Source organism: Scleropages formosus, chromosome 15 (genome assembly GCF_900964775.1).
Source record: "Scleropages formosus chromosome 15, fSclFor1.1, whole genome shotgun sequence".
NCBI classification, from domain to species: domain Eukaryota; kingdom Metazoa; phylum Chordata; class Actinopteri; order Osteoglossiformes; family Osteoglossidae; genus Scleropages; species Scleropages formosus.
Window position 1 is genome coordinate 27,336,149 of NC_041820.1, and position 9,573 is coordinate 27,345,721.

A 9,573-nucleotide genomic window follows, 5' to 3' on the forward strand; every position below is an offset into this window, starting at 1 on the left:
TGTGAATGCCAGGCAGGCAGATCTGGGGACAACAGGGTCACAGGAGCCAAGGGAGGGAGAGTTTTTTTTTTTTTTTTCCCCCCTCCAAAGCAACTTACACTGTTGAGGTACTTACAATCATTTACCCATTTATACAGCTCAGTAATTTTACTGGAGCAATTTAGGGTAAGTACGTTGCGCAAGGGTACTACAGCTGGAGGTGTAGGGACTGAACTTGCAACCTTTGAATCCAAAGGCAGTAGCACTAACCACTACACTACCAGCCATCCCTATCACCCATTGTTAATCTTATCACAAACAACACATGCCTTTGACCCAAAGGGGGTCAAGAAGGCAGCAATGCGGGTTCAGCTTGTCCCCATACTCACTGGTAGCCATGTGTATGCCTCTCGCAGTGTGTCGTAAGTACGCTCTATTGAACCCGTCACAGCGTTACTCCAATAAGCTATAAGGGAACATGGCGGACTTTGAGTTGGGTGAGATCAACCGGCCTGGAGAGGCCTGACAGTGTTGACAGCACGGAAGACACTAGCTTCGCTGAGCCATCCGTCGACGCAGGGGGTGCAGTAGAGGCCGCTGATAGAACTACAATGACGTTACAGCAAGAGTTTGTCTTATTAGCCAGAAGAGGCCAAAAACCAGGCCTCGGCTACAATTATTCAAAATTCGAGCTTCTCGGTGGGCGGCTCCGATTCAAGGCCACCCTTAAGTTTGACCTCACAAATCCTCATACCGGTGAACCCCCCTCGGTGGCAACAATTTCTAATCACCGCTGCTGGGGGGGGTGTCGTCCGCCATGAGCTTGGGTTTACAGACTGGTGGTGGGGCCAGGAAAAGTAGCTATCTCCTACAGTAATCACATAGAGCTGGTCTGCCCCCTCCCCACCACTCGGAAGCATATATTTTGGACCTTTATGACATTTACGACACAGAAAGACCCGCTCCTAAGACTGACGTCCCGTCAACCTAATTCCACCAAATTATTTTCGAGTCTGGTCCGAGCGTCTAAGGACGACAGCGCTACCTGCTGGCCGCGCCGTGCGGGACACCATATTTCCGATGGACTCCGTCCCCGTGAGCGACCTTCTTCTATTCGCTGAACGTTTCGTTTCTAATTCCTTACGAGCTACTTTTAATGTAAAATGACCTGCGAGAGAAAACGTGAGTATTGCGGCGGTGCAGGAAAGAACAAGTGTAAGAATACATTTTTAGAAATGAAAATGGAAATAATAATACACCATGAAAATATTACTATAGTACTCCGTATTTCTGTTATTAACTATTATTAGGAAACCCCACCGTAAGTCGAGGAGCACCTGTATAAAGGTTCATATAGTTATTGCAACCGTCACCTTAATTTTTTACACCCTTTCTTCAAAGGTACGACAGCCTAGTGCTGCCTGTGCCGTTTCTCAGGTACGACGCTGTTAATTTATTATTACGGGCTCGTGCAGAATCCAGGCAATTCCGAAGGCTTCCCGAAACTTTTTCTCACAGCTGCACATCGTTTACATGGTTATTTCAAAGCAACTATATGTGGGAGTCATCAAATCCCTGTGATTGTTTGCAATATACTACTACACTAGACTAGCGGCCTAGTTTGTCCAAGGCTTCGAAATCTCCACATTTCCCCCCATTATTACACAGGGATGTTTCTAACATCAATCCAGCTGATATCTAATATCAATATCAACAATAATCAATAAAATAATAAATAAGAGCAATACAAATATTAAACAGAAAAATAATCAATACAAATCAAGAATCTAACATCAAATAAGATGAAGCGCCTCGCGACGGGCCCGTGCGCTGTGCACCGCGCGCGCCGACTGTCAATAAAGTTTAACGGATACAGGAAGCGCGCGCGTCACTGGGAGGCGGTCGGAAGTGGTGAGCGTTTGTTGTTCTGTGCTGTAAAGCGAGTCGCACCACCATGTTTTCGGTAAATAAATAAAGAAAAAAGATGGACAGCTAGATGAATAAACGAAAACAGACGGAAGACAGATTTTCGTGTTCGTCTTGAGGCGATTATTGCGGTGGTAAACGTCGCGTAGGACGCGAGCCTGTGTCGTGTCGTGTGTGGCGGCGCGCGGCTCCGTCCGGATTGGACACGAGCGCCGCTGCTGGTGACGTGGAAGCCGCTGCGGCTGAGAGTGCACGTGCCGTGGCGCGAGTGTGGCCGTCAGCGGCACGTGGGGTGGGCGGCCTGGAGTGTATCGGTGTATCAGTCAGTGCCTCAGTGTGAGTGCCTCAGTGTATCAGATTGTGCATCAGTGTATCAGTGTGAGTGTGTCAGTGAGCGTATCAGATTCAGTGTGTCAGTCTGAGTGCCTCACTGTGTATCAGATTCAGTGTATCGGTGTGTCAGTGCTGTGCCGTTAGCTGCCGCCTGTCATGTCACGTAACGTTGCCCTGCAGGACTTCCGGATGCTGGGCGACAGAGCGGAGCGTGATCCCGCCTTGTCGTGTGCCCCCGCAGGTGGCGGACAGGAGCATGACCCCCGGCCACAGGCCCCTGGCTCAGCTCTCATGAATCATGGCAGCGAAGGCCCCCCCAGGGGCCGGGTTCCCGGCGAGGGACCCCAGGACGCCCCTGCTGCCGGCGCGCGGCCTCGGCTGCCGGGAGGCGTGGCCCTCGACGTCCTGGCCGCCGAGGAGCAGCGTCAGGGGTTCGATTCGGGGGAACGGGTGGGGGACGGGGGGTGTCCCTCGGCGGGCGACAGCGACATGGAGCTGGAGACCGAAGACGAGGGGTGGGGAGACAACCGGGCGGAGGATGAGGAGGAGCTCTGGGAAGGACGAGCGGCGAAAGGAAAGGTGGCTGACGGCGTGTGTCCGCGGCGGGGCACGGAGGAGCGCGGCGCTGTGACGGCGCTCCTTGGCGCGCAGTCCGACCGGGGGCTCGGCACCGCGCTCCACCTGGGCGCCGCCGCGTGCGTGGACTGGGACTCCAGCGACTGGCACTTCTCCTCAGAGCCTGGCTTAGACCACCTTGTCCACTGCCCCCCTTGGCAGTTCCCTTACATGAGCTACTACGCTTTGCCCCAGCAGGTGGTGCCCTTTGGAGGTGGGTTGTGTTCCGCTAACAAATAACTGAGTGGGACTAGACAGAATAGCAGATGCTCCTCGCTGATGCTTGGTACCGTCGTCATATTCCGGTGTTGCGCGGAGCTCCGGGGTCCACGCATTGCTGCCGTTATGGCCCCTGTAGCTAGCGGGGCCCCAGCTTGGGTTGCGGGTGCAAAAAGGCATCTTTCTTCTCCAAGTGCGTTATGGGTCTGCATGAAACCTTCCGTCTGTACGGAGAGAAGAAGCGGCAGCTAACGGCATTTACGTTGGAGAAGGGTGTGTGTGGGTGTGGGTGTGTTTGCTTGCCCACCCGTCTCTGCTGAGCTGTCAGGGCTTTCAACGGGGCCATAAAGATGGTATGAGAGCAGCAGGTGTCGTAGTGGCTACATCTCCCACCTTGCACTTTAAGGTCCAAGTTCAGATCCCACCTACCTCTGATTTAGGTACTTACCCTGAACCCTGAAACCAGGGCGTCTGATGCCCTGCTTTGTTCGGCTGTATGTTGCTGTGAAGGGACCGAACCCTGTGGTACCGCGCTGCTGAACAGGGTGTGGGAGGACGTGCCCGAAAGCCGGGAGCAGGCGGCCCCCGGGGACCCGTTCACGTTCACCGTCATGTCCTATAACATCCTGGCTCAGGAGCTGCTGGAGGCCAACGCGCAGCTGTACCACCACTGCGAGCCGCACGTCCTGCACTGGGAGTTCCGCCTGCAGAACATCTTGCGCGACTTTGACGAGTGGAGGCCTGATGTGAGTAGGAATGGCAGGGGGGCCTCTGTGGGAAGACCTGCCGCTCAGAGCGGCCGTAAGATTGCGGTGAGGTGCCTTTCAGAAATCTCTGTAGGCTTCATGTTTCTTCCCGCTTGGAATCTCAAGTCTGCTGGATTCCATATAATCCATGGTTTATTAATTAGGGACTAGACTGTTGTGGGGGGGGGTGGTCCGGTAATGCGCTTGACCGGTCATTCCAACTTATGATATCCATGATTTTTTTTCCTTAAATTCTTTTGACATGGTAGTAATCCTGTTATTATGCAAATAAAATGTTTTAACAACTTTTAATGGCGTATCTTTGTGTTGTGTATGTAGGGTTGTATGCTTCCAAATCACTTGAAATAGTTTTTTTTTCTTTCAAAGAGTGTTTCTTACCCCACTATCCTATTGCTAAGGAGAAAAATGACCGATGATCTTCATGAGAGGGAGGAGACAAGTGGCAAGGATACAGAAAGAAATTCTGTATTTGCATGAAAATTATGTATTGAGAGCTGTCTGCTTCAGTTTAACTTTCAAAATCAGTTAACCAACCACTTTCAGTTTTTTTTTTAAACAAAATTCTGGAGAATATATGAAAAAATACTGTGTTGCACTAGACTGTCCACTCATCCCAATATCTGAGGTCTGCATCTGGACATATTAGACAACAGTATTAGAGCTCATATCACTGATAGGTCTGGGAACATTTGGATTTGTTGTTTCATCTCTTTGTTTTCATAGATCATGTGCCTGCAGGAGGTCCAGGAGAACCACTTCACAGACCATCTTCAGCCGGCACTGAGTAAACTGGGTAAGTCTGTGGTGTCTTTTTCACTTTTCAGTGGCATAAGTGTGCATTTCAGTGAGCCTGCACGTGTGTTTCAGTGCAGTATTTACCAAACCAGTGACTTTCTAATGGATAACTTGAAGTTTCTAGGATCTGAAATGAATTTACCACGTTTTTCTGTGGGAGGGTTGGGGTCATAAGATATTTTATTGTTGTACACTGGTTCCTCAGCAGAGCAACGCAGATAGTGCCGTAAGTATGTTTGTCATTCGATTGTCACCAACTAGGAAGAGACTCTGGAGTTAGGAACAGTCAGCAAATGCTTAATAATACAGGAGTAGCTCCTGTTGTTTTGGCCATTATGTTCTGTAAAAGTGCCTTGTTATGTATATAGATGTAACAGAAATTGGTTGCAAAGCTTCTTAATATCTTTATTAGCTTTGAACTACATTGACAATAATGCAATCTTAAAATGGCTGAAAATAAAAGTATGTTGTCCCCTCACGCTTCTCTTCGGTGCCGAATGTCGACAAATTAATCTCGTTAACATCTGCAACGGCCGTCATCTTATCGATCACCGACACTCGCAAGCACCAGATATCGGGTGTAAACACTGTGGAAAGGAGTTGAAAGAAGGCGGTCTCATACTCCTGTTTCGCTTGTGTGTGTTCTGCTGTCAACTTTGAGCTGCGTGCATAAATGCAGGTTGCTTTCGCTCTGCAAATGTCAGAAATTTTAGGAAACGGATAAGTGACAAAGGTTTTTAAATTTTAAATAAACTGTAAAATGTTTGTATCTTTCAAGGTTTGTAACTGTGTGACTGAAATGACATCACAATCCGTACCTTTTACCTTCGCCTAGGCTACAGCTGTGTGTACAAGCAACGCACCGGTGCCAAGACAGACGGCTGTGCCATCTGCTACCGGCGGTCATCCTTCTCCCAGGTCTCCGTCCGCCTGGTGGAATTCTTCAGGCCCCAGATAGAAGTTCTGAACCGGCACAATGTGGGTGTGGTGCTGCTCCTCCAGCCCGTGGGCCCTTCGGGGTCAGAGGCCATGGCGCAGGGGCCGCCCCTCTGCGTTGCCACTACACACCTGCTGTTCAACCCCAGGAGGGGCGACGTGAAGCTGGCCCAGCTGGCTGTGCTGTTGGCAGAGATCGACGATGCAGTGAAGCCGTGGAAGTCAAAAGGCATGCATTGTCCCATCGTCCTCTGCGGCGACTTTAATGCAGTTCCCAACATGCCCCTGTACCAGCTCATTACCACCGGGCAACTGTACTACCACGGGATGCCAGCCTGGATGGTAGGTCAAATCCCCCCAAACGCTGTTAGTGGACCAAAGGTGTTCCAGGGTGTTCAAAAATGTAACGTGGTACAAAAATTATCTGACAGTTTGTCACCTAATCTTACATTTACATACATACATTTAATGTCACCTGCTCGGTGAAATCGTATACAGTATAAGGTAACTTTAATGCCAGGTTTGCATGTACAGTACAAGGAATTTGATGTGGCGTATGCTCCTTCAGCTACGTTCAACATTCAGAAAGACATCCGGACATACGGAACATCATCGAAAGTGGAGAGGTGCCAAAGATTAACACATTTGAAAGAAGCTGCAGTAAATAAACATGCAGACAGTCCAAACGGTACAGTACAATTACTGGAGTGCTGCGTATGAGCCTCTGTAAGTGATACGGGGACAAAGGTGAAATTAACGGTCAGATTAAATATAAATAGGTGTCACTGCATTACATTAGTTTATAGCTGGATGCCAACAGTGGAATCTTACTGTCCGTTTTTGTTGGGATATGCTTTTATAATGTGCACTTCAAATAAAATACAGTACAAACATAACAGCAGCTGCTGTTTGGCAGTGGGTGAATGAGCCAAAACATCAATTTCTCACTGAAAGTAACAGCAGATTCATGTGTAGGTTTTAAAATAATGTAGAATATTAAACTAAAAATAAACTGAGAAACATGGGGGCAGAGAGAATACATTTATGGACAGTCCAAAGCAAGAAGAGAGCATGTTTGTGCAAAAATTGTGCTTTTTATTACAAATTAGTGTTTTTTTTTTTTTCTTTTTTTTCCCCTTCATGGTGTGCTCAATGATGTATTTTCTTTTTAAAAATTATTTTAAAGGAACAATCACCTGCTTCTGTTTTCCCCTCATTGCAGATTTCTGGGCAAGAGGACTTGTCTTACAGAGCTCATCACCAAATGCTGTTCGCCCCCTTGTTGCCAGGCGACCTGGGCATCACTCGCAGCTGCCAGTATGTGGCTGGGCACAAGGGGGCGACACAGAGCAAGGAATCGGGTGGTGTGGAGCATGGCTCCAGGAGTGCTGGTGAGGCCACTTGTCAGGGCCAGCGAAGGGCTCTGAGCTGACAAGCGTGATTCCTCTTACCTGTCCCTGCGGAGGGCACCTCCTGCAGATAGCAGCCATGTGAAAAAAGGGACGATGTCTCGCTGAGAAAAAACACAAACCTGCCCCTGACTGCATAGAAAGATGCTGTAACTTTGAGCAACGTTACATTGCAAGTCAGGATGTGTGTGAAAGTCTCTGCTCCAATGTAAATGGAAAGTATTGCAATTGGAGCCAAGCTGACAGTGGATGATTAAAGAATGCCTTTGGCTTTTTTAATTTTTTTTTATTTATTTATTTATTTATTTATTTTTAAGGTATTTCCATTTAGGGGGGTGCGGTGGCGCAGTGGGTTGGACCAGGTCCTGCTCTCCAGTGGGTCTGGGGTTCGAGTCCCGCTTGGGGTGCCTTGCGACGGACTGGCGTCCCGTCCTGGGTGTGTCCCCTCCCCCTCCGGCCCTACGCCCTGTGTTGCCGGGTAGGCTCCGGTTCCCCGCATGGGACAAGCGGTTCAGAAAATGTGTGTGTGTGTGTGTATTTCCATTTATTTGGTAGGTCATGCTGCTGTTTTATCGCCCTGTTTATGTGACATTTGCAGCATTTGCCTTGTTGGTGGTTCCCTTTTGCTCTGACATGAGCGCTCCTTTTGTAAACGTCCTATGCAGGGAGACTCCAGTACAGCCACGAATTCCTCGAGCAGTTTCGCTTCTGTGAGGCTGCACGTGTCCGTCCCCAGGACCTGGAAACGATTCCAGGGGTGACGGATGCCACGCCAGGTAAGGGAAGTGCCAAGAAGAGTTTGTTTTTGGACTGTTCCTGCTGTTGCTCATCTATTCCGTATTTCCATCTCTCACAGATCAAGGCCAGTGGAAGCCAAACGTGCACAGGTTAGATGGGTTATACTTTCGAATCTGTACTGCATGTTTTGTTAGTTGTAGCACAGCGGGGCAGCACCACAGAACCATGTATGTGTGTCCTGTATTTTAGGTTCAGTAACACACTTTGCCATGAGCTGAACTTGCGCTCAGCCTACAGCCACTACATGAGCGGCACGGGTCACCCCGAAGTCACTACGATGCACTCAGATTTTGGTACCACAGTCGACTACATCTTCTATTCCTCTGGCCCTGGTAGACACATGGACCACCGGGGTGAGTGGCACAGAGCTCGCACAACAATAAGTGCAGCCTGTTGGAATATTTTGCAATGACGCTGAGTCGGTTCTTGGAAGTGGAGCATTTAAACCAGTTTCTCTTGGTCTGGACCCCTGTGTACCGCTCATCTGCTGTGCATCCTCTACACCGTGATGGGCTTTGCTGCCAAAAGAAGGCGAATGAATATTTGTGTGATAAAAGACAGTGTTTTTTTTTTTTCTTTGCAGGGGGCAAGCTCAAGCAGGATGTGTGCCTGAAGCTCACAGGTCGCCTTTCGCTCCTGTCGGAGGAGAACCTGTGGCTGACGAAAGGACTGCCCAATGATGTCTTGTCGTCGGACCACCTTTTCCTCTTGGCCAGGTTCCAACTGGGACACAGCTCTGTGTAAGGGCTTCCTGGCTGTGAGGCTTTCTGGAGGTCAGCAAGCGAGGGAACTTTCTTTCAAATACGTCTTCCAGTTCAAATACAGTCTGGCTGCAGTTCAGTTTCCCCAGTTTAATATTCAGGCTTGGAAAATGACAGAAATTCCACAATTTATATACATTGGCAATAATAAAAACTAAGTGGCTGTTTATGTATTTTATGTAAAACGTCAGATACGGAAAGTTCAGGTGAATTTAGATATTCAGCATCATGGTATTGGTGATTTGTTTTTCCTCATTTTAGAAGCATAAGAAATCAGTGTTGGGTGGCCTTTTAGATTTTTTTTTTTTTTTTTTGCATGTGTCAGAATTTGAGCTTAGAAATCCTGTGGAAATGAGATTTTGTTTTCACATTCATTGGGATCATAGATGGTTTTAAGGCAGGATGTGTAGATGCCAGTTTTACACTTCATCTGGGAGAATGTTTGTTGATTGATTAGAGGTGCAGGTCGAAGGTCTTGAAAATTAACCCTTGGGAGTGTCTGGATCACTACTCCTTAAATTGGACAGTTTCTGAGAACTCATGCACATCTGGGTGATCTGTAATGGGAAGGAGAAACCGCTTCCTTCACTCAAGACGTGAGCAAAGAACCTGAAATGGCAATGCATCTACTTGTATTTCCACTAAGTACCAGTATGGGTGTCAGTATATTTAATTTGGTTATGATTTATTGCTGTTTGATTTTGCTTTTCTCCATCTTTTATTTGTATTATGCAGATGTTTTGAAATATTTTTGTATTAAACATGACAGTGGAGTCCATTGCTTTTAAAAGCATCTTCCCGTAACCTGGTTTTTGCCCAGACTGTCCAGCAGAAATGATCTTTTAGCCAGGGATGGCACCAAACACTGTTGTTGGATCATCATTTGGACTCCTGTAAGCTCACACTGAAGTCAGAACCTTTCCACAGGCTGGAAATGTCTGCACTGATGTAAGTTCTAATTGAATGCATTTGATGTGTCAAACCTTCTGAGAACTCAGAAGATGTAAAGCATGTTTTAGAAAACTGTCACAGGTG

The 9,573-nt window shown here is 48.0% G+C and overlaps 1 protein-coding gene across 3 annotated transcripts; it reads left to right on the top strand.

Moving 5' to 3' along the window:
• The first annotated feature begins 1,858 nt into the window (after window positions 1–1,858).
• Window positions 1,859–9,458, top strand: angel1 (angel homolog 1 (Drosophila)). Of its 3 annotated transcripts, none has more exons than XM_029258731.1 (10): window positions 1,859–1,942; window positions 2,480–3,067; window positions 3,583–3,818; window positions 4,563–4,632; window positions 5,470–5,912; window positions 6,793–6,961; window positions 7,645–7,755; window positions 7,836–7,866; window positions 7,967–8,130; window positions 8,361–9,458. In XM_029258731.1, exons 2-10 carry the CDS (start codon window positions 2,530–2,532, stop codon window positions 8,519–8,521), a joined length of 1,923 nt encoding a protein of 640 aa, XP_029114564.1. In that variant the 5' UTR covers window positions 1,859–1,942; window positions 2,480–2,529; the 3' UTR covers window positions 8,522–9,458. The 3 variants fall into 3 exon arrangements, with proteins under 3 accessions (XP_029114564.1, XP_029114565.1, XP_029114566.1); XM_029258732.1 differs by having other exon boundaries at window positions 1,862–1,890; XM_029258733.1 differs by lacking the exon at window positions 1,859–1,942 and adding an exon at window positions 1,949–2,039.
• The last annotated feature ends 115 nt before the right edge of the window (window positions 9,459–9,573 follow it).

Excerpts from the sequence above, each read along its gene's own strand:
- angel1 (XM_029258731.1), top strand. The coding sequence starts at position 2,530 with ATGAATCATGGCAGCGAAGGCCCCCCCAGGGGCCGGGTTCCCGGCGAG. Across the intron at positions 7,867-7,966 it reads TGGAAGCCAAACGTGCACAG|GTTCAGTAACACACTTTGCC; the intron begins GTTAGATGGGTT and ends CCTGTATTTTAG. Across the intron at positions 8,131-8,360 it reads TAGACACATGGACCACCGGG|GGGGCAAGCTCAAGCAGGAT; the intron begins GTGAGTGGCACA and ends TTTTCTTTGCAG.